Here is a 24708-nt window from a genome sequence, read left to right on the forward strand (position 1 = left end):
CAGGTCCTGATAAGGAAACAGGTGGTCTGCATTCTTTATGATTTGCAACCCACATTTTGGTGGCGTGCAGCCATTCTTACCATGTTCCTGAGTAGACATAGGTTCCAAATACTAAATGCCTCTTAAGGCTTGTTTCCTTGATAGGACATTTCAGTGCTTCCTTCCTTTCATGTATTAGTGTACATAAGTGCACTCAGGCTATATTTCAAGAAATATGATACCTTTTATAGATACATATTGTAAATTCACCCCAAGGTCACTGCCACATTTTTCTAGTGGACTTGCTTTCTTATGGGTATTTGCCTTAAACTGGATCACCTGTGGATTAAAGAGACAAAATGTGACAATGCCTTTGAAAAGTTTCCCCTGTTCCACTTATACTCAACTTGCCAGCGCTCCCTCCCCCCGGTTCTTCCACAGCTGGCAATACATTTCCTAGAGTCAGATGGGGATGGAGACTGGGTGAAGCTGTGACATCACTCCCTCTGTCATGTGACAGTGCTTTGGCTTAGAGATTGGCTACTGATGGAGCTGAGAGGAGTGCTGACAAGGTGAGAATCAGTGGATCGAGAATGACCTTTGCAAAGACACTGTCACTTTGTCCCACATGGCCTTTTTCAGGATGCAAGGTGTTTTTTGTGGGGGGGCTGATCTCAACCCAACTATGAAAATTTCTCATTCACAACATTTTTTGAATAAAAGATATTTATTAACTCAAGGCTCAATGGGCACAGCTTCTTTATTATCCTTTTATTTTACATCAAACATTGAATTTCAGTTTCATATTAAAAGGTACCCCTAATCAGCAATTAATTTGTGGAAATTGTGGTACTCATACATCATCCAACCACTTATGAAGTCCTTAGTGGGGGATTCAACAGGGCACAAAAAGCATTTCCTTCTCTAGCTTCTCTTTAAAAGACTCAGACACATTAAATATACGCTATCATAATTTGTTATCACATAGACCTGACCCTGATACTTAAAGAATTAACATATATTGCGCACATAACCCAAAAAAGTATTCCGATTTCTTTACATCCAACTTTACCTCCTTATGGAGATCACTGTTACAGCAAATTTCTTTCTGGTGACTAAAAATTTAAGGAGGTACCGTATTGTCATTTTTATCCAGCTGAAGCATCCATTTCATAAATAAATTAGTAAGAAATCTGCTTCCAGCGACAAAGGGGATACAATGCCCTAAATGGATGGGAGAACCTGTTTTCACCTGAGCTTGTACCCAGTGACTGCATTTTTATTAAATTCCTTTAGTTATCGTGACACTTCCTAAACTTGGATATTAAGAAATATGACTAGAAAAGTCTGCAGAGGTGTATGACCACCATTGCTGGCTCATTTTGCAATGCATTGTGTGTAACAGGAAGCTCCATCTGCACCCATTTCCCTTCTTGATGAGTTTTTCTCAGTCATGTGTCTGTGGCTTCCCAGGTGAGCCCTTTTGGATAGGCCTTCTGCTAGAATAAAGGTCCTGCTATTTGTCAGTTAAGGAGAGCTGTAGAATCCTTTCTAGCTCTTCTTCCTCCTGTTGCTTGAGCTTCTCCTCTTCCTCCAGCTCCTTGGCTGAGAGTTCCATGGCTATTCGTAGCTGCTCCTGATAAGTGCTGAATGCATTGCTGGAGATGGAGTGTGGGGGGCTGCAGGGCTGGGTATGCTGGGGGGTTCTGCAGGAAAAGCCCAGGAACAAAATAATTACTCACCTTCTGCCAATGAGGGGATGATAAAGATTAAAAATGCCTCATGGTGAAATGGAAACATCATATGAAAGGAAGAAAACGCCTCTTTTGCTAAACCCAATGATAAGTATGAGGTGTGGATGTGAAAAATGCTAATATAAAAATAAACCAAGAAACTGAAACTTGATGTCTTCAGTGACTCCAAAAACACAAATAAAAGCTGCAATATTGCAGTTTGCTCACTGATAGTATTATATGGATGCATCTGAAACTAAGCTTGTTGTCATCCTCATGTTATTAAGGTTGTATACAAGCTGATGAACTAGAAGTGATTTACAGTGACAAAATATTGGCCTGATAATAACCCAGTAGGTGGGTGTTTATGAGGCTGCTCGGCTCCACCTACTTCGGCCTGTGCTCAGCGTAGCCAAATCCCCTAACTTGCTGCTTTAAGGGTTCATTGAACCCAATTAACTTTGACCCTGCAGAGTGCACAAACGCTTTCCTATTTTGCTGGGTGTAATGTTAAGCATCTAAATAAATTACACCATAAATAATGAGTGGGGCAGACCCTGGAAGTGCTGCTATTGACTGTTGTGCTGTTTTTCGAAGCAGAAGTAAGCTTTGACAAGAAAATAACCACTTTGAGTGTTTGGCACTTAGCTGAGGACAACTTTCTATCACTTGCAGCATGTAATAAACCTTGCTGAGGGATGATCTGACCCCGTATCAAGAGACAGTATAGCTGAGAACATAAACTTGTTTCCTGACCACTCCAGTGCAGCATATGAGGGATTAGTCTCCTCCTCCAGAATACCCCTCTAGGACAGAGCTCTCATAAATCCCACCCAGTTCTTATCACTGTGTTTTATTTTCTTTGTCCTCCTTCAAGCATGGCTTTCTGTAACATCCCCCAGTCAAGCTATGCTAAAACTACAGCAGACCAACAGACTTAAGCCTCGTACACACGATCAGATTATCGGACAATGTCTCATTTCGAAAGTGAAGAGGTTACTCAACACACGAAAATTCTTCTATGACAGAATTCAACTTCAGAAGTAATGCCATGTGTTGAATTGTTTTGTATGTGTTCTATATTTTCAGAGCATGCGTAGTCTTGCTCTTACGATTTTTTTGGGACAAAAACAGTACTAATTAAATTAAAGTTATGTTCACATACGATTAAACATTTTATAGCCTGCACATTCAGTTTTTGTCGTCCAAAAATTTGGAATCGGCTGTTGAAAGCACCATACTAACGATCAGAAAATCAGCAGATTGTTAGTCGGATGAACAAAATGTTACTTCCAATTTTATCGTGTGTTCGGGCCTTAAGACTTCTGTCTAGTGAAGTTCATGTGTATGTGCATCTAAATGGGCCCCATATGGAAACCACTTCTGCTAGTCTTCTGGGATGTTAGACAGTACCTACTGTGCACAGTAGCTTTAGGGTGCATACCAGTTTGGTATTCCTAACACATCTGCTAATGGTTTGAAGAATACTAATGTGCAATCCAGTAGACTATGTATTTGTGGAAGAATATCTGAGAATTTCTGAAGTGCTTGTGGCTGCTTCCTGGTTTTTGAGGGGCAGGGGTGAGCAGCAGGCATTTTGCTGAAGCTTCAACACATACTGAATATATGCAAGTGTTTGGCAGGCATTTTATTGTCACCTCAAATTATGGGGTGCAAGCACCTGGCAGCCATGTTAGTGTAGCCAGGGGTGGCTCCAAATGTCCAAAAATGGTGGTTGGTGGCCCTCTTCACAGGGCCACCTCCCTTTTTGAGGTCAAGGCTGCTCGCTCTTGGTCTGCTGTTGCAACAGGTGGGAAAACAAGTCTCTTTCTATTTATGTTACCCTGTATGGCAAATCTATGTAAAAAAATTGTTCTTCATATAGGATTCTTCTCAGATAACTTTCAATTGTGATGGAGCATTCGACCTCCCCAAAAGACCAGCCAGTATATAAAAGTTAGGGGCAATCTGGTTAAGTGTTGGTGCCTATACCATTGTTACTGGAGCCAAAAGCCCAATTGTCTGTGTCTTTGCATCGATTCCAGATATAGATCCCAAATCAGATCCTTGCAAAGACCAACTTCCACTAAGACGGATACTTACCACCATCCAGCAAAGAAGTATTTCAATTACACAGTGAAACTGCACTACAGAGACAATGCCCATTAGGCCTGTCCTAATATAGCCATACCAGGAAAGTCCCTTTGTGAAACATTTGTTATGGAGACAGCAAGAGAGAAAGCATCAGAATCAGAGAATTAACATGTAGTCTCCTTAGTCAAAAATGCTGTTAGGGAAACCCTCCAGGAATTTGCGAGGCTTTCTACATCTGAACGAAGAGTGTATTTCCCACTAGCTAACAGGTCACCCAGTTATAAATCTTCTATTCCTCAGACAATTCACAATATATCAAAAGAGACTCAGATTACTCACAGTTTGATTTTTGCCCTATTCAGCCTTACATCAAGACCATTAGGGTAACAATTCAATATGCAGCACATTGATTGAATTGTAATAGCTTTGCACATAGTATGGGAATGTGAGAAATGCCTGTTGCTGACAATATTGGACTATAGAGCATTTAGTAGCTCTAGGTTGCTCGCAAGGGTTTTTTTTTTAAAGACGATTAAGGTTGCCCTTGATGGGGAAGGGCCAGTCAAGATCCCAAGGTAGGAAAAGGGTATTATAAACACCTAAAGAATAAGTCTGATTTGATCTCTTTATAGAAGATATCAAGGACATTATTCTAGACAAATCAAAAAATGTAGAAAATAAGTCTTCCATGCAGAACAGATTACATAATTTGTATCTACTAAAAGAAGATGAATCTGGGGGGATATAGCCTTGATAAGATTGGCCAGGAACATCGCACCAGGATAGATTTAGACTTTAAAAGGAACTACCCTACTACAGGTACAGGTAGGGCCTGCTACCCAGCAGTCACTCTGATGTTTGTAACATGCTCTGGAGGTATGGACCAACAAAGTAGAGTCAGCAGCTCTGGCAGACACCCCTAAGGAACAAAGAGCAGCAGTTCTGCAAGACATAAAATCTACCTCTTATTTCACTGGGGAATGTGCTATATATACTTAAGTGACGCTGATGTTTCCTGCTTGTGGTTGATGGTTATCAGCCATGCTACTGGATGAGCTTCTATGATACCTGGTTTAAGTGCCTTTGGGTCTCTGCATTTGCCAGCTAGCTCTCCCTCCTCTCCCCCTGACCCAAACTGGATTGAGAATACATGGAGTATGGCTTTTAAATTATTACATTTGTACCTGTGTTAAAGGGTTTTATCTTTGGAATAATAAATGTTAAACTTTCTAAAAAGTTTGTTGTTTAATATGAGGCCCTTAAAATCCCTGCCACCAATTATTTATTTTGTTTTTGAATATACTGAAGTGTGCGCTCTTGTTAGAACATTTGTCTGGTCAGGTACAGTTTAAAGGGCCCTTTGGATCCCTTGTAACAGGGGATAGTGTAGAATCCAATTTCAGTTGTCCTCTTTGTATGGCAACAATTTGAAGAAGGCAATTAGTAAAGCTATTGGGAGTTAGTCTTCCATGATTATACAAGTATTATAAATTCCAGATCAGATATGCATGCGCAGAGAGGGCTGGAGAAGCCAAATCCGATAAACCTGGTATATACTTATAGAGGACTGAAGAAGCAATCAGTCTTCCTATTCCAAGGGCTTCTGTAACTTCAACTTCTATAGGAAGTCTTTTTCAGATCAGACCCGTCTAGTTCCCCCAAGTGTAAGCAAGACTCACAGCCTTCAAGCAGGTCCAGGCAGAATATTTTTTAGAACTGTGGAGGATGCAGACCATTTCTCACAGACATGCATGCAAATTTGGAATAATTTCTTGGTTACGTCAATCTCAATTTTAACAGATAAAAGGGAAGTCTTGATGCAACACATTGACACTCTGGTAGTCCAAGAAGCCATTACAAAATTAAAAAAAAGATACAAAAATTCAACTGTGAGCATTCTCCTCTGTTTATGGTGAAGAAAAATAAGCGATTACAGACTGATCTGCGATTTCTTATGGTTCAATCCCTACACTGTCAATGAACATTTGAAAATGGAATTGCTGCAGACAAATCTTGGGCCCTCACAGGGTCTGGCACCAAGTGGCTTCCACGAAAAAGGTCTAAAAAGTGGTGACAAAAGGGAGTTTCAGTGTCTGGAAAGCAGCGCAGATAATACAGAAAAAGAAGTCACAGGAGTTCTAGTGTCCAGAAAGTAGCACACAGTCCATTATAAACTATCAGTCTCAGCAGTTCTAAGCACCTTCTAATCTTCTTTGAATGAGCCCTGCAACTATAGGTTCCTCTGTGTCCAACATAGGGTTATTATATGGTAATATGGATTCAGCCAAGATGTTAGCCCCTAACTTGTCAGTGCTGAGGTGTCTGGCTTTATCCTGGTACAGGATATAGTTACGTCTGTGCAACCTGCTGAAATGAGCCTCATCTCCTTCCCTTATGTGTGGGCAAAGGAACGTACAGGTCAATTATGCATATAGACTGACTTCTTTACGCAAGGCCTATGGATTAGAGATTTTTGCTTTCCCAAAAAAATCTAATATTTCAGATTTATGGCATGCTTGTACGCTCTGTAGAATTTCAGAAGTTTCTACACTTTGCATTAACAGGTCGTCATTACCATTTACCTTGTCAAAGGTGCTCCTGTCCATAGTGGCTCTACTATGCACCAGGGGTGGAAGGAAGGGTCTGATTCCTCCTGTATTGAATTGTACTATTTGCCCTCATGTTGTAAAGCGATGCGCAAACTGTTGGCGCTATATAAATCCTGTATAATAATAATAATCCCTACTGAGATGACCTACTACTGTTAAGCTGCTCAAAGAAGGAGTTACTCAAGGTTACTCAAGGTCAAACAATATTCAAGGTAAGAAAATGTCAGCAAAACTCAACCAATTCCAACACAAAATGTGTTTTACCTGGGCACAAAACTAACCACACGAGGGAGCACAATCCCTGTACCAGAAGAAAAGACTACATTAGTCTGGAAGATAGTCTGCATAGCTTGGGGTACCTCTCATCTAAAGGCAGGGCAGTGCCTCAAAATATAAGGACCATTCCTATTGTCAAGTGGGTCTAGTGGCACAATCACCCCTTTCAAACAACTGACGCCAGTCTGTCAGGATGGGGTGCATAATGCCCGGAGAGGTCAGCACAGGGCCGTTTGACTTTTCCAGCCAAAGATAATGTGTCAAACTGCCTCAAGTCGAGAGCCACATTTTGTGTTTAGAAAGCATGTGTTGCATTCTTATCCAACTAAGCAGTTCCCCTATGAATGGACAACACCATTGCTACTGCCTACAATGTAGTCCCTACATGAAGAAGCAAGGGGGAATAAAGGTCCCTTCACTACTCTGGGAAGTAAAACCTATGATGTTCCTAGCACCACCCATGTTACTCAGCAAATTTATTTCGGAACCCTTAAACACCCTAGCGCACTTCCCGTTTCAACACACCCTAGAAAACAATGGTTCTTGTTAGAGGAGGTATTTTTTAAAATCTAGAAGACTATTGCTAAAGGGACTACAAGAGGAAGAACTATATGCAGCATCTTTGAACATCAAGCTGCTGGTGTTTAATTAAAGGTTTCAATGTCATCAAGAGGCAGAAGTGGATGCGCTAACAACTTCTTGGAACTTCAGTTGGGCATATACTTGCGCTCTAAAACTGAAAATATTCAGGTTTCTCTGGAAGTTGGAGGGTGTGTGGGCTGTTGCAGCCTTACCACTCTGGCTGAGATGCCCCTGTTTCCTCTGCTGAAACCACTGAGTGTACCAAAACCAGCATTTTTTCCAGTGTTTCCTAACTGGCTGAACCAAGGGTACATCTGAACCCAGTGCATTTTCGCCTCATGACTTGGACATTGAAAAAAAGTTGAAGGAGGTAGGGTATTCAGCCAAAGTTATAAATTCTCTACTTCCCTTCAGGAAAGCTGAAAGGAGTCAGACCTACAGAAGAGTATGGGAATAATTTTAAAGATTTGCTAAGCAAGTTAGATGCTGTATTTTTCTGGGTCTCCAAAATCTCACACTATCCTCTGAGTTTCTCCAGGTGGAGTAAGACAAGAGGCTGCCTTAGAGAACCTCTGAAAATGCAAATGTTGCCCATCTCTGCCTTTATCTGGACTCAGTGGGTGACAGATAAACTGTTGATGCAGTTTTTCATAGCAATATGGCTAGTGATGCTGCCAAAGAAAGCCTTACTCCCTAAATGAGACACACCTCTAGTGATGGCCTTTCTAGTGTCTTCCACCTTTCTAGAGCAACAGGCTTCCTCTTTATGAGCACTAACCTTTAAAATCCCTTTTCACGCGGCAATCACTTTGGTCAAAAATCTCAGAGTTAACAGCGTTAAAGTCCTCAAAACCCTTTATCACCTGTTACCCAGATAGAATAATTCTTAGGCCTGTTATTCATTCCTAAGGTGGCATCAGTCTTCCATGTGAACCAGTATTACCTACTTATGAAGACACTGAGGTAGGGCAGCTTCATGCCTTTAACAGTACATCCAGTCAACCAGTTCAGTGAGGAAAAGAGAGAAGCTATTTATTATTCCTTGTGGGAACAAAGGTAGAGAGGTAGTTATCAGAATGATATTGAGCTGTAAAGTAAGCGTGTTTTAAGAGTTTTAAATGGAAATGGGCTTACTGGCAGAAGTGGATCAACATCTCGGGCTTCAGCATCTGCGATATCCTTGGGGAAAATATGCAAAGCAGCCTCTCTCTTGGTCTTTAGATGCTCAGACTTGATATCAACTTCTTCATGTACTAAATCCTAAATCTTGATTGATCTTTCTTGATGGCACCAACCCCTTTCTGGCTAGTTATCTCCCTTTCATATGCTGCCATGCAGTGGTCAGGAATAGGTAGAATTCTTAATTGATTATTTTCAATGTACTTTTCCGAGTAACTCAATGACAGCATATAGGCCCACCCGTGTGCCAGGAGTATGCTAGTAATAGAACACTGGTAAGGTACTGAGTGGGATACATTGAGAGCTCTGGCCTACGGGTGTATTCTCAGAAGGAAACTACCCACTTGATGCTGCCATGGATTTAGTCAGGAAAGGAACTTTTTGATAAGTATTTGATAGGAATTTTCCATTATCAGTATCCACAAAGGCGACAGCTAACATTATCATTTCACTGGACACAAAATTAATGAGATTATGGTAAACCCAAACAAAAGAAAAAGGAAAGCTCTTATTCAGTAAAATAACATTTCTTTTAGGACATAAACATCACAACCTGCTAGTCCTATGATGTGTTACTTTCCTACAATTTACAAACCTTTCTCCTTTCCGCTCATTAGACATTGGATGGGTTCCTGGTTTGCTGTTTGTCAGAGCTTCCCAAATTGTTACCTGTAAAGACAGAACAGAGAAAGTATATTTGGTTTTAAGGGTAGATCAGCAGGGTAATGACTACTAGACCTTTTTTTAGGGATATTATAGGCTTTGCTGGAAATCTGCACTAGGAGAGAAAAGTAGGTTTCTATTTGTTACTTTTTTCTTTTGTTACTGATCCAGAACAAGCATAAAATAAATAAAGTCAAGACTGATCTGCACACTTAAGCTGGCCCAAACACTGACTGAAATTCAACTGTTTCAGTAGAGACTGGCCACATTTTGATTAGTGTGTGGCTATCCCAACAGAAGTTGATTGTTTGATCACTGGACGTATTGGAAAGTTTTGCATCAATCAACAGCTGCAGCCACAGATCAAGGTAATCTGACAGCAGCGGATGTCACTGCCAGAATATAATGTCCCAGAGTGGGGGATTCCACCATGTACCTTGTTTGTGTACAATGAGGGATTTTTTTTTCTTTCTGCCCATTGGCTGTGTATGGCCAGCTTTATTGTGGGTCAATGACTCACAAAGCAAATAACTCATGAAACCCATAGATGAGCAAAACAATTATGCAAGGTTTCACAAAGAAGCCCTCAACAAAAACAGCCTATCCTTTTCTCTCTCAAAAGATTTTAATGTATTAATTACAAATCATCAAGATCCACAGAACCCAGGTACAAAATCTAAATAGGAACTCTATCATATCCCAAAATATATAATTTAACCTTTCGGTTTCTTTTATTTTATAAACCTGGGTTCAATTTCTACTTCTTAAAGTCCCAAATGTCTTCTAGACATAAAAAGAGATCCGATACAGTGGATTGTGTTAAAAACAAGCTGTAATCACATATTCATGGGCCCACTGGCTGCACTGACCATGTCACAACCGCATTTTCTTTAAGCCAGTAATTACACATCATTGACCAATTTCTTAGGCACAGTTCTTCAATGAAGAATATCACACTTATACTCTCTATGAATAAAAGGGCTAGTATAAGAGATCAATTGTCCCCTAGATGAAACTTTTTTCAACAACCAATAGCTGGTCTTGACAAGATCATTTTAAAAATGATCAGTGACTGCATGGATACTGCTGATATACAGTATAGCCATCCTTTTACTATCACAGGCCCATACAAACAACATTTTGAAAATGTCTTTAAAAGCAAAAACAATCACTTGATTGGCTGACAAAATAAAATTGCCAAACCACTATGGCCACCTGCGCTCATCACTGTATTATTTAGTATGCTCTTTTGCTATAGTAAAGATATAACTGCTGCTGTTCTATGGATGGCTAAACAATCAGATCCAGAAAAAGCTAGCCCTCCACTTGTTGCCAACTGTGAAAAAGAGCTAGCTAGCTCCATTGTTCCTACTACCCTATCTATTTACCTGTATCCACTTATTTACTGTATCCACTTATTTCTCAGGGCCTTTTAGCTGCAACTGGGCAGTATTAAATTGAACAGTAGTAAACGTGTCTGGCATTGATGGTGTAGCAGGTTTTCCAGGCACTGGGCCTGAGATGGGTCTGCCATTATTACCGGTGACGCCTTCAGCCCATTTAAGCTTAGTACCCAAGTGTGAGAGTTGAGACAATGACCATTCTGGCATCTTTGGTTTGGTTTGTTTACTTGATATTGGGGATGGGAGAAGGGAATGAGTGGGATACTCCTCTGACTCAACTAGGTAAAACTGGGACACTTTGTAGAAAAATGCCTGTTAACGCTGTCTTGACGCCAGCTGGATGCCGACCAACGCTTACTGAGGCTTGAAGAGTACTTTATTACTAAACTGTGCTAGAACTTGACTTGTAACCCTCTGGTTAACTCAAAAGATCCTGGACTGTAGTGAACTTGACTCTTGACACTCTCTTAAGCTCAAAAGTCCTGTAAACAGCTCCCTCCAGCCCTTCGCTGACTGAGGTAGCTCCTTGTAACTGCTTGTGCTGCTGCCACTCTCAACACTGTACACTGCACACTGTCTTCAGGGCCCAACCGCTGGCACCCATTTTAACACTTAAGGATCCTCTCACTAGGCACCCCCTCTGACACTTCAGGGTCTTCTCACTAGGCACCCCTTTACTGCTAGTTAGCCCCTGGATCCCTTGGACCTTCACCGGAGCGGTTCCCTCTGTCAGCTAGGCAGACCCCCAGGGGCAGTTTACAGTACTCACGAACTTGGAATGCTTTCCTGAAATTTGGGCCCCCTCAACTCCGCTGGTCCTCGGCACACCGAATCCTCTCTGCAGCTCAGCTCTGCTCTCTCTGTATCCTCAGGCAAGCCGCCCGAGACACCCGATCCTTCTGACAGGAGGAGAGACAGCCATACTCTCCCTCCTGGGACTCTGCTTCCCACCAAAGACGCTGCATCATGCATTCCCCTCAAACTTATACCCACTCCCAGAATCCTGTGCGGCAGAATCTGCTTTTCTGGGGTAGATACAGGCCTAAATGTGCCACTGATTGGGTTTCCTCCACTGAGAACCCTTCTCATGGAGCCAGTGGGGAGACTCCCCAGTCTCAATAGCAACACCTGTGAGACATGACAGCCCAGCTGAAAACCATGGCCCTGCTGTTAGGCAGCGAAGGCCCACTATACTTTGCCTAGCACCTACCTTGTAGGGTGCTACAATGGTGATGCCATCTGATAGGAAAATTGCATATTTGATATTCTTATTTAAGATTGGCCTCACAAATATCCAATAAAGCCTCTAATTGCTTGGTTATTCTGGTAACCTTTAGCTGACTAATGTGATTGGGAAGTGATTGTAAGCTGACTCTATGGACAAGTCAGCCCCCTCTCCTTCAGGAATGTGCTTCCTTAGAAGGTCATATTGTTGCGTACAAGGGGGGTTGACCAGGGGTGGTCTTTTCTTTACATTTAAGACATATATACCACAACCAAAACCTACAAGGTCTTTGTCTCATCCAGAGCTTCATTATGTAACATGCAAGCGTCCGGTTTATTGCCTGGCCACAAATTCATGGAGGGACCCGTGGCGGAAACAGCATCTTTAGTTATGTATTCTTGATATATTTTCGAATATTATCTGTAACTGTCATTACTTTAAAAAATGTTATACTTTTAAGTATTTGTGTGATCTCTCTTTGCTCATATCGAACACAGCGCCAAAAATGTGACAAAACACCATCTCACCTGATCATATTCACTACCAGCTTCTAGCAAACTTTGCTGGATTGCAAACTGAAGAAGGTCGTCCTCCTCCTCACGCATGTTCTCCCGGTAACTCCCTACCACACTGTAACCTCGTGGGGCTTCAAACAAGGTCTGGTCCATCTCACAGCCACGTCCAGAAGCTGCAAACACACCAGAAAACAGAATCATAGGACCATCATCTATATCAGGTGTACAGGACATACAGTGAAATTATATCACTCGCTGAAATGTCCTGTTGACATTAAACTTACAACACAAAAGCACCATAACAAAAGCAGCTAACTCTGTATGTGTGTTCAGGCAAAGCAGTGAAGGTGGAGACCTGGAGGAGCCATCTGAAATGCTAAAGTGGATCATGCTACCTGCCCAATTATAATCTGTGGGTGACATGAGGCACAGCCAATGGTAATCCTCTCTAAAGTCACCCCTATGCAGGGCCTCCTATGCCCCCAGTGCTGAGGTCTGACACATACTGTTAGGGTCCCTCTGTCCCGTGTCCCCATGTTGTGGCTTCATACTTATAGAGCTGGTGCTGCTAACACTGCAGGAGTCGCTGCTTGGGGAGGGGGCTTCGCTGCTGGGGCTCTGACGGAGGGAGGACACTGGCTCATCACATCCATTTAGGTTACCGAAGGTGATGCGGGCATTCAGAATGTGGAAAATGGGAATTTCTGTCAAAAGACAAAAAAGATACAAACATGTTATTATCACCTCAACTGTAACTATAATAATAATAGCTGATGTATATAAGACAACCTTTAAAAACTCTTAACTACTGTCTTAAAATAAAGAGGCTTGATGATGTCATTAGAAAGGCGGACATGACACAGTACATTCCTATTTTTTGCTGCAATTGTATTGCCCTGTAGCAGCTGCTTCCATTCAAGAGTATATACTGGGTGTGTGTGTATATAGAGACCTTGTAACACTAATAAGTCACATGACACCGGAGAGGGAAAATGGCTAATTGGGCCCAATTTGGACATTTTCATTAAGAGGTGTACTCACTTTTGTTACCAGCGGTTTAGATATTATTGGCTGTGTGTTGAGGTGTTTTGAGGGGACAGCAAATTTACACTGTTATACAAGCTAAACACTCACTACTTTTCATTGTGGTAAAGTGTCATTTTTTCAGTGTTGTCATTTAAAAATATATAATAAAATATATACAAAAATGTGAGGGGAGTACTCACTTTTGTGAGATACTGTATATATATATATATATATATATATATACATACACACACACTGTATTTTTTTGATCTATTACCATATATATTACATCTCCTGTCATATTACTCCATTTCATTGTAAAAAATATTTTGACTGGAGTTCCTATTGTCAGATTGATCAAAGTCTTTAATAAGCCTTTAAGCAGGACAGCAGCCTCTTGGTTCTTCTTTTTGTGCATCAAAAAAGAATACAGTTATTCCTGCTTTAAACTGCAATGAAGGTGGGTCAGGGGCATAAATTACTCCTTTCTAAATGATCAAGTGTGAGTTCAATTACATCACTGAGACTTTAAAATACATAGTTAATTTTATCCTGGCTTGCTGAATCACTGTCTTCAAGATTGCACTTTTAAAATGATATGTGTAGCTGGCCACATTTATGTTTTATAATATGTATATGACTCCTGGCAGAGGATGACTGCATAGAAAACACCAAAACAATCCTGCATGTAGACAGAAATTTAGCTGGAATGGCACTCTCAATAATAGCTGATCCACATGCAGCCTTCATCTTACATTTGCAGCCATCCCCAGCTGTTCCACATCACTGAAGTCTACAAGGCCCTCAGCATTTTATGAAGCAGCTCTGATTGTCCACTTATTTTGCAGTGTGGAGAGCTCCATGCATTTATTGTACATGCCAGTTTAAACAGCTGTACACTTGAATAAACCACCTACATTTTCGTGATTAGAATTTCAATTTACCATCACAAATATATATATGTTTTATCATAAATACTTTTGGATGGTATAAATGGCTAAAGTACTGTGAAATTACACAATTTAGTGGCTAATGGAAAAGCAAAGAATATACTTTTGGAAAGCTATCCATCGACATATTTGGACATGAACAGAGCCTAAGAAATACCAGTTTACCTAAGGTATTATAGCATTGTTTTCTTCAGGTACAAGACTGCCTTTCCCCCTATTCCTACTTCTGCCTAGCTGGTGTAATAATTACAAAGTAAATGACAGTGCCCATACCCACAGAGATGCTAAACCTAGACCTAATCCTTAAAGAGACCCTGAAATGTCTCCTAAAGAATGAAAATACTTGTTCATTGCAATAGAGGAGGTGTTATACCCACCTCTCTAGTAGTGTTGCCACCTCATCCCTTTAAACCAGAACATGCATTAATTACACAGGTTCTGTGGCTGATTAAGCTGGTAATTAAACTCACTTAGTGCCTTATGAGCATTATATTAGCCCCTGAACCTGTGTAATTAATATGTGTCCTGGTTTAAAGGGATGATGTGCCAACCCTACTGTCCAGTGGCCCGTGTCACCTACCTCCCCTCTGTTCTATCGCTGCAGCCTCCTTTAGTGTTTTTGATATTTAGCATTACCAGGAGTTTCAGATGCCGAGTCCCACTGTAGTTATTATTATTATTGTTATCATAAAGGATTTATATAGTGGCAGCTATTTGCACAGCACTTTGCAATATAAAGGGTAAACAACAGAATAGGTATACAGTATCTCACAAAAGTGAGTACACCCCTCACATTTTTGTAAATATTTCATTACATCTTTTTATGTGACAACACTGATGAAATGACACTTTGCTACAATGTAAAAGAGTGTACAGCTTGTATAACAGTGTAAATTTTGCTGTCCCCTCAAAATAACTCAACACACAGTCATTAATGTCTAAACTGCTGACAACAAAAGCGAGTACACCCCTAAGTGAACATGTCAAAATTGAGCCCAAAGTGTCAATATTTTGTGTGGCCGCCAATATTTTCCAGCACTGCCTTAACCCTCTTGGGCATGGAGTTCACCAGAGCTTCACAGGTTGCCACTGGAGTCCTCTTCCACTCCTCCATGACGACATCACGGAGCTGGTGGATGTTAGAGACTTTGCGCTCCTCCACCTTCTGTTTGAGGATCCCCACAGATGCTCAATAAGGTTTAGGTCTGGAGACATGCTTGGCCAGTCCATCACCTTTACCCTCAGCTTCATTAGCAAGGCAGTGGTCGTCTGTGAGGGTGTGTTTTGGGTCGTTATGTTATGTTGGAATATTGCCCTGCGGCCCAGTCTCTGAAGGGAGGGGATCATACTCTGCTTCAGTATGTCACAGTACATTTTGGCATTCATGGTTCCCTCAATTAATTGTAACTCCCCAGTGCCGGCAGCACTCATGCAGCCCCAGACTATGACGCTCCCACCACCATGCTTGACTGTAGGCAAGACACAATTGTCTTTGTACTCCTCATCTGGTTGCTACCACACACGCTTGACACCATCTAAACAAAATAAGTTTATCTTGTTCTCATGAGACCACAGGAAATGGTTCCAGTAATCCATGACCTTAGTCTGCTTGTCTTCAGCAAACTGTTTGTGGGCGTTCTTGTGCATCATCTTTAGAAGAGGCTTCCTTCTGGGACAACAGCCATGCAGACCAATTTGATGCAGTGTGCGGCATATGGTCTGAGCACTGATAGGCTGACCCATCACCCCTTCAACCTCTGCAGCAATGCTGGCAGCACGTGCACTTAACTTCTTTGGTCGATAATGGCGAGGTCTGTTCTGAAGGGGAACCTGTCCTGTTAAACCGCTGTATGGTCTTGGCCACCGTGCTGAAGCTCAGTTTCAGGGTCTTGGCAATCTTCTTATAGCCTAGGCCATCTTTATGTAGAGCAACAATTCTGTTTTTCATATCCTCAGAGAGTTCTTTGACATGAGGTGCCATGTTGAACTTCCAGTGACCAGTATGATAGAGTGAGAGCGATAACACCAAATTTAACACACCTGCTCCCTATTCCCACCTGAGACCTTGTAACACTAACAAGTCACATGACACTGGGGAGGGAAAATGGATAATTGGGCCCGATTTGGACATTGTCACTTGGGGGTGTACTCGCTTTTGTCGCCAGTGATTTAGACATTAATGGCTGTATGTTGAGTTATTTTGAGGGGCCAGCAAATTTACACTGTTATACAAGCTGTACACTCACTGCTTTACATTGTAGCAAAGTGTAATTTCTTCAGTGTTGTCACATGAAAAGATATAATAAAATATTTACAAAAACGTGAGGGGTGTACTAACTTTTGTGAGATACTGTATTATGAAAGGTAGCAACAGAGGGTTCCTAGGGAATTTTGAGGTGCAACACCAGTAGATTAATTAAAATAATATTTATTACAAAATTAGTTTAAAACAATATATCCACATGAAATGTAATACAGTCATGACCTATTTCCTATATTCCTTTAGTCTATAGCAGTATTATGGTGATGAATCCCAACATGTTTTGCCCGCTGGGTTTCTTCAGGGGATGCAGGGGAGGCATCCATTGGGCAGGACATCCACTGCATACAAACTGTTTTCAGCACAGTGATTATACACCCTGTGGTAAGGACTCTATGCCCTCTTGTGGTTGTTGTTTCTAATACATATTTTAATTCCCTCCTTATACACCTCCTGTGGTCATTTATGGTCATAATTTGCCTGGCTCCATTGGAAATATAATCTGACAACTCTGAATAGATATTTTATTCTAACTGGATATAGTTATGGGTGCCATGACCTCTTAGCAGATGGTACATCCCCTAAAGAAGCCCAGTGGGAGAAACATGTCTGGATTTATCACCATAATACCACTATGGACTAAAGGAATATAAGAAATAGGTCATGAATGTATTAAATTTTATGTGGATATATTGTTTTAACCTAATTTTGTAATAAATATTGTTATTTTATTGAATCGCTTAGTACTGGTGTAGCACCTTTAAAGTCCATAGGAACCCTCTTTTTCTACCTTTCTCAATTTAAGGGATGTGGTGCTTGACTTAAAGCGTACCTACACTTTTGTTGAGAAAAAAATATTCCCCTCTGGGTGATCTATGTACATTGTAAGGATTTTTACAAACTTTGTTGCAGATTCCTACCTTTTGTTATTCTGAAGAAATCCCTGTTTGTTTCTCTGTGCTGAGTGGGTCAAATAGGAGTGGTTTTATATTTATCTATCAGCTGTGGCAGCTGCAGGGCTCTAATGAGGAAAGCTGCTAGGCCTGAATCCCTTTAGACATGTTCCTATTGGGAGTATCTCACCAAAAATGACATTTTTGTTGCAGGGGATGCCAGAAATCTGACTTGTATCTTAGTGCAGACTTTTGGGAAAATTGGTGAGCCAATCACACAAGCAGGAAATCATGTTTCTGGGGTGTGGTCAGTACACATTCAGTATACAGAACAGCTCCAGGTAGCCATATTGCATTGCATTTTCAGAAATGCAGCTACATATTGAAAAGGAAAGGTATTTTTTAATAACATTTAATTACAATATAATTTGTGTCGCAACTGTTTACACTATATTTTTTTTTCTTTATTTGCTATTTTTTTTCCCCACGAAAGTGGAATCAGGGACGATCCCAGGCGGGTTCTTAGGGTGCAGTGCGCCCAGGCGCCGCATGGTGGGGGGCGCATTATCCTCTCCCGACCGCAAGTCTCTCACTGCAGCCTCGGAGCTGCCTGCTATATCCTTTGTAGTTGTGAGCTGAGGGGAGGGGCGACAGTGGGGGAGGCAAATTGACACCCACATTTTTTTTTAGCAGTTTTGTGTGCAGGGCCGCTGCTATTAGTGCACATAAGTCAGGGGTGCCGGAGGTGCCCCCTCCTCATTGTCCGGGTTAGAGACAGCAGAAGGAAAGGGGACTTCTGGACCGACAAGCTCCATGTCCCCCCCCCCCCCCCGTCCATGCGGGCAGATGGTGCATCCCAGTGAGCTGGGACACAAAGCAGCATCAGCGGATGGGCTGTCTTTGGAGCCTGGCCGGGGGGCGGAGACTAAAGGTCAGCTGACTCGTGAGGGCTGAATGTGGAGGGCTGGAGCTGATCTCGGCAGAGGTGTCACTGCTGCTAGTGCCAGACACCACGTAGCCAAAGTGAGTACTCATAGGCGTGCACACACTTATCATCTAATGCACATTACATACTTGCCCACAGCAGTGACTGTCCCAATACAGCTCTCAAACTCTTTTTCTATCTTCCCCAGAAATCTCCTGTACATTCCATCTGTGCCCTGATTTTCTTAGATTCCCTCCATCTCAGTGTCTGCTCAGAGAACCTGGAGGTGGGTTCTGCTGACACTGTGCAAGGAGGGGGTGAGCTGATGTTCTAAGAAAAGTAAATTTAAGGAGATAAGCTGGCCGTTTTACATCAGCACTAATCAGGAGGATTTGATTGCAGGGAGATGAGAATGATAGAGCTATTACTACATACACCCCCCACACACTCTGTGTATGTCCAGATAATGTGAAGAAACTTTATGACCATTCCATTAACCCTCTGTTATCAAAGTCTAATTCCCCACATTACCTAACCACTCAATACAAGTTAACTGTCCTCAATAAACAGAGCAGAGCACAGTGTTCATGGCCATTTACATGGCAGTGCAATTCTATGAACACTACATATTTGGAGAAAATCTGTCATTTTGAATTTACACAGTTTAGCTTTTTTTGCACACAAGCGCAGGTGTGGTTTTTATACATCACATGTAGGGCTGCCCATTCATTTCAATGGGCTGCCCTACTCATGAGCAACATGGAAAAGAAGTCCCTTCCCCATCCCCCACCAGCACTGCCACTGATCCCACTGTCATATACTACCCTAGCCTGTCCGTATACTACCCTAGCCTGTCCGTATATTACCCTAGCCTGTCCGTATACTACCCTACCCTAGCCTGTCCGTATACTACCCTACCCTAGCCTGTCCGTATACTACCCTACCCTAGCCTGTCCGTATACTACCCTAGCCTGTCCGTATACTACCCTAGCCTGTCCGTATACTACCCTAGCCTGTCCGTATACTACCCTAGCCTGTCCGTATACTACCCTAGCCAGCCTGTCTGTATACTACCCTAGCCAGCCTGTCTGTATACTACCCTAGCCAGCCTGTCTGTATACTACCCTAGCTAGCCTGTCTGTATACTACCCTAGCTAGCCTGTCTGTATACTACCCTAGCTAGCCTGTCTGTATACTACCCTAGCTAGCCTGTCCGTATACTACCCTACCCTAGCCTGTCCGTATACTACCCTACCCTAGCCTGTCCGTATACTACCCTACCCTAGCCTGTCCGTATACTACCCTACCCTAGCCTGTCCGTATACTACCCTAGCCTGTCCGTATACTACCCTAGCCTGTCCGTATACTACCCTAGCCAGCCTGTCTGTATACTACCCTAGCCAGCCTGTCTGTATACTACCCTAGCTAGCCTGTCCGTATACTACCCTACCCTAGCCTGTCCGTATACTACCCTACCCTAGCCTGTCCGTATACTACCCTACCCTAGCCTGTCCGTATACTACCCTACCCTAGCCTGTCCGTATACTACCCTAGCCTGTCCGTATACTACCCTACCCTAGCCTGTCCGTATACTACCCTACCCTAGCCTGTCCGTATACTACCCTACCCTAGCCTGTCCGTATACTACCCTAGCCTGTCCGTATACTACCCTAGCCTGTCTGTATACTACCCTAGCCAGCCTGTCTGTATACTACCCTAGCCAGCCTGTCTGTATACTACCCTAACTAGCCTGTCTGTATACTACCCTAGCTAGCCTGTCTGTATACTACCCTAGCCAGCCTGTCTGTATACTACCCTAGCCAGCCTGTCTGTATACTACCCTAGCTAGCCTGTCTGTATACTACCCTAGCTAGCCTGTCTGTATACTACCCTAGCTAGCCTGTCTGTATACTACCCTAGCTAGCCTGTCTGTATACTACCCTAGCTAGCCTGTCCGTATACTACCCTAGCTAGCCTGTCTGTATACTACCCTAGCCAGCCTGTCTGTATACTACCCTAGCTAGCCTGTCTGTATACTACCCTAGCTAGCCTGTCTGTATACTACCCTAGCTAGCCTGTCTGTATACTACCCTAGCTAGCCTGTCCGTATACTACCCATTATGGAAGTGTATGGGTAGTGTACTACATTACATGGTCTAAGGCTCGGTTTCCACTAGTGCGACTTGCGGTGCGACTTGACACATGTCAAGTCGCACAGCAAGTCAAAAGCCATTGTTTTCAATGTGGCCCGTTTCCACTGCCGTGTCTTGAGTTGCGGCGACTTCAAAAGTAGTTCGTGCACTACTTTTGAGACGTTTTCAGTGCGACTTCCCTCTATAATGAGGGACAAGTCTCACTGAAAGCCGCAAACAACTTAAACTAGGAAGTCGCGCTAGAAGTAGCACGACTTCGTAGCCGCACTAGTGGAAACCGAGCCTGACTGTAACTTAGACTGAAGTTTAATGCATAGTAAAACGTTTTAGGCTTATGGAAGTGTATGTGTACTAATAATGCGCATTGTGCCGCACATTCACGAGCATATGGGGGGACAGCAATTTTTATTTTGCCTAGGGCGCCAAAAATCCTTGCACCAGCCCTGGAGAGGAGGAGCCGTAAAGAGGAAGCAGCAGCTTTGCTCTCTACTGCAGCCGCCTGCTTTCTCTGTACGGCTCCTCCTCTCACAGGCGGAGTGCATTTGATATCACTCCGCCTGTGAGCCGGGACTATGGAGGCGCCGTTCTCACAGTGACAGCCCCAGCCCCGCTGAGATATCACACAAGAGCTTTACACCACAGAGCCCAACATACCACAGAGCCCAACATACCACAGAGCCCAACATACCACAGAGCCCAGCACCACAGAGCCCAGCATACCACAGAGACCGGCACACCACAGAGGAGCCAAGAATCAGGACCAGCAGCCAGACCCCAGGACCAGCAGCCAGACCCCAGGACCAGCAGCCAGACCCCAGGACCAGCAGCCGGAATACAGGACCAGCAGCCTAGCCCCAAAAACCAGGACCAGCAGGCCAGCCCCAGCAGCCAGACCTTAGGACCAGCAGCAAAGCCCCAGAAGCCATGACCCAGTCCCAGAAGCCAGACCCCAGGACCAGCAGCCAGCCCCAGTACCCATTATTTAAGGTAAGTGAAGTCTTCTAGTCTTGGGCCTGGGCATCAAAGTGCTATTAATTAATATAATATTGTTTATTTTTCTATTGTTTGGTGACACTCTAATGTAGTCTATCATCGGGGATGGAGGGGACTCTTTCTATCAGAGACTCTCCAATAGGCACAGAGAGGGCCTCTGTAAGATAAACCCCCCTCCAGGTCCCATTAGACTCTGTTGTAGTCTCTAATGGGGCCTGGTGGGGGGTCTTTCTAACAGACTTTAAAATGCACACAGAGATGACCTCTGTTCGAGAGACCCCCCTCCAGGTCCCATGATACAACCCCATTGTAGTCTCTAATGGGGCCTGGTGGAGGCTCTTTCTAACAGACTCTCTAACAGAGGCCCTCTCTGTGTTCCTTGGAGAGACCCCCTCCAGGTCCCATTAGGAAAGGGGAGGAGTTGGTAAGATGACCACGCCCACACGGGGGGCGCCATAAATATTTCTGCACCCAGGCGTCTGTTACCCTAGGATCGGCCCTGAGTGGAATTACCCTTTAAAGGACGACACACCCACACTAATCCATACAGTTATATTGTGAACCAAGACAAGAGGATTAGGAGGGCCATGCTAATCTAAAGGGAAAAGCAAGTGCTGCTAAAAGGTAATAACCGTCTGAGGATATGCTGATGGAGAAAGTAAATGTTCAGTTATTAGGTTGGGGCAGGACAGGATTTCCTGAAAAGGTGAGTTTTCAGGGGTTCCACCATAGGTGAAGAGATAGTCAAAGATAGCTAGACAGATTAAGGGAGGGAGTTCCAGAGGATCGAGAAGGTTCTGAAGATAAGCATGGGAAGAGGAGACAAGGGAGCTAGAGTGCAGGAGCGGTCAGGTTGCTAGTTTGAGACAAAGTTGGTGATGTAGTGTGGGACAGAGTTGTTAGTATTTTAACATGTATTTGCACGGTTGAACAGAAGCTAGCTGATGCACTGGCAGAGAGGGGTGACAGACACTGAGCAGATGGTAAGGTGGATTAGTCTGGCAGCAACATTCATGATACACTGAAGGGCAGCCTGTCTAGAGGTAGGCCAACAAGGAGGGAGTTGCAATAGTTGAGGCACAAGACAACAAAAGAGTGAATTAGTAGCTTAGTGGTGTCATTGGTTAAGAAGGGATGTTTTGTGGAAATGGTATGGAGGTGAAGAAGGCAGGATTGGACAGTGATTGCATGTGGGGCTGAAAAGACAAGTCAGAATCCAAGATTACACTTAGCACTCTTGCATTAGGGGAAGGACTGACAGTTGTGTTATTGACATTGATGGTTGTTTACAGGGGCAGGAAATATTATCAGCTTTTGGAATCAGTTTCGGAATTATTGAATATTAGGAAGTGGTGTTACAGTGCCATAGTTGTAAGGTGGAAGAAAATGATAAATAGTTTTCAATTTTTTTTACAAATAAATATCTGAAAAGTGTGGCATGCATTTGTATACAGCCAGCGTGTCACGGAACCATGAACCAGACGTACAACAACAGATAAGTGAAAATAAGACAGCTTTATTGAAAAACAAGCTATAAAGCAAAAGTCCAAACGGATGGCGAAACCGATGCAGAGTCTTTGCGAAGCCAGGGGTCAGGAACCAGCAGGGTAGTCAGACGAAGCCAGGATCAGGAACCAACAGGGTAGTCAGACAAAGCCAGGATCAGGAACCAACAGGGTAGTCAGACGAAGCCAGGAACAGGAACCAGAAGTAGCAGCAGTCTTAGTAGCATGTGAACACAGGAGGACCAAGCAGGGAACTGAAGCCACAGACCTCCTATATATATGAGCTAGGCATCCAGCTCCTCCCAGTGGGAAGGAGGAGCCGCAGGGTGGGAGGCTACAAGAAACCCAGAAACCAAGATGGCCGCCAGCACATGTCAAACGAAGGAGAACAGCAAGAAGGTAAGACCATGACAGTACCTCCCCCTCAAGGGCCCCTCCTCCGCGGAGTAAAGAACGGTTTCTGAGGGAAGCGTGCGTGGAAGGCTCGGAGCAAGGCAGGAGCATGGACATCTGCGGAGGGAACCCAGGAACGCTCCTCTGGACCATAACCACGCCAATGAACCAAAAACTGCACCCGACCGCGGACCAGGCGTGAGTCCAGGATATTGCTCACCTCATACTCCTCACGATTGCCCACTCGGACCGGACGAGGCCGAGGAACCGAGGAAGTGAAACGATTACACACCAGAGGCTTCAACAGGGAGACATGAAACACGTTGGAGATCCGCATGCCAGGAGGAAGCGCAAGGGCATAGGCTACCGGGTTTACCCTGCGAAGCACTCGGAAGGGACCAACAAAGCGAGGCGCCAGCTTGGGAGTGGGCACTCGAAGGTTGAGGTTGCGGGTGGACAACCATACACGGTCTCCGGCCTGGTAGGAAGGAGCAGGCGCTCGTCTGCGATCAGCCTGGAGTCTCTGGCGCTGCGCAGAGACCTCAAGGGACTTCTGGATCTGTACCCAAGAAGCACGTAGGACGGAAAGGTGATCCTCCACAGCCGGAATATCCTGGGGAGAGAATACCTCCGGTAACACGGCAGGTTGGAACCCATAGTTGGCCATGAAGGGAGACGTCCCAGAGGAAGAGTTCACCGCCGTGTTCCTGGCAAACTCAGCCCAAGGCAGGAGGTCAACCCAATTGTCTTGGTGATCGGAGACATAGCAACGAAGGAATTGCTCCAAGGCCTGATTGGATCGTTCTGCGGCCCCATTGGACTGAGGGTGGTAGGCCGAGGAGAAGGAGAGATGAATCCCCAACTGGGAGCAAAAGGCGCGCCAGAACCTGGACACAAACTGACTCCCCCGATCCGACACAATCTCCTTGGGCAAACCGTGCAACCGGAAGACCTCCCTGGCAAAAATCGTGGCCAACTCCTGTGCAGAGGGTAACTTCTTGAGAGGAACACAGTGACACATTTTGGAAAACCGATCCACAATCATGAGAATGACCGTATGGCCTCGGGATGCAGGGAGGTCCACAATGAAATCCATCCCCAGGTGTGACCATGGGCGCTCCCCGGTGGCTAAGGGTTGCAGAAGGCCCAATGGAAGGTGCCGAGGGGACTTACTCTGGGCACAAACGGAGCATGCCGCTACATATGCGGCGATGTCGGAACGTAGGGAAGGCCACCAGAACAGACGTGAAACAGCCCAGGACAGCTGATTCTTTCCAGGATGCCCCGCGGTCTTGGAGTTATGGTAGGTTCGCAACAACCGAGTGCGCAACTCCTCAGGCACAAAACATCTG

General features: G+C 43.9%; 1 protein-coding gene across 5 annotated transcripts in view; it reads right to left on the bottom strand.

The window, feature by feature from the left end:
- Nucleotides 1-24708, bottom strand: part of ANKRD13B (ankyrin repeat domain 13B) — a gene marked incomplete at its 5' end in the record, with an annotated part of 332368 nt that overhangs the window by 23789 nt on the left and 283871 nt on the right. For 2 of the 5 annotated variants that reach the window (XM_082245095.1, XM_082245096.1), the window contains 4 exons: nt 1481-1685; nt 9048-9121; nt 12271-12431; nt 12765-12962. In XM_082245095.1, the coding sequence (XP_082101221.1) occupies nt 1496-1685; nt 9048-9121; nt 12271-12431; nt 12765-12962 (623 nt within the window). In that variant the 3' untranslated portion in view covers nt 1481-1495. Of the gene's footprint in view, nt 1-1480; nt 1686-9047; nt 9122-12270; nt 12432-12764; nt 12963-24708 lie in introns of those variants that run through there. The other 3 variants (XM_082245098.1, XM_082245097.1, XM_082245099.1) reach the window with 2 other exon arrangements.

Source organism: Pelophylax lessonae, assembly GCF_965119305.1.
Source record: "Pelophylax lessonae genome assembly, chromosome: 2".
NCBI classification, from domain to species: Eukaryota; Metazoa; Chordata; class Amphibia; order Anura; family Ranidae; genus Pelophylax; species Pelophylax lessonae.